This window comes from Penaeus monodon, chromosome 15 (genome assembly GCF_015228065.2).
Source record: "Penaeus monodon isolate SGIC_2016 chromosome 15, NSTDA_Pmon_1, whole genome shotgun sequence".
Taxonomy (NCBI): Eukaryota; Metazoa; Arthropoda; class Malacostraca; order Decapoda; family Penaeidae; genus Penaeus; species Penaeus monodon.
The window spans coordinates 1,585,062-1,585,399 of record NC_051400.1 but is presented as its reverse complement, the minus strand read 5'-3'; the positions used below and the strand labels follow the sequence as shown (position 1 = coordinate 1,585,399).

The 338-nt window shown below is 39.9% G+C and overlaps 1 protein-coding gene across 1 annotated transcript in view; it reads left to right on the top strand.

Annotated features, from left to right (window-relative positions):
• Positions 1-338, top strand: part of LOC119581623 (probable low-specificity L-threonine aldolase 2) — a 10,973-nt gene that overhangs the window by 10,009 nt on the left and 626 nt on the right. Inside the window, exon 8 of the mRNA XM_037929741.1 lies at positions 206-330. Within this exon, the coding sequence (XP_037785669.1) occupies positions 206-330 (125 nt within the window). The remainder of the gene's footprint in view (positions 1-205; positions 331-338) is intronic.

The window sequence follows — 338 nt, the reverse complement described above, 5'->3', positions numbered from 1 at the left end:
TCAGTATCTGGTTATATCATAATATCTCGATGGATTTTTTTAAATCAAGGATTTTTTTTTTTTTCACTCAGAAATTTTCACGAAATTTGAATTGCAATCCTTGGACATAAATAATTAATTTGATAATAAAATATTAGACTGATTTCGTTCAAGGCAATATCTTTATCCACGTTTCGCATTAATGCAAGTTAATTCACGTTCTCAGCCGTTAATGACCTCGGGAGTAAAGTCATCAAGGTCGACCTTGAAGGCGTCCAGACCAACATTCTGCTCCTCGAGTGTGACCTCAAGCGCGTCAGGCCCGAGCAGGTGTGCGAGCGGCTGCTGGAGGTGAGGTC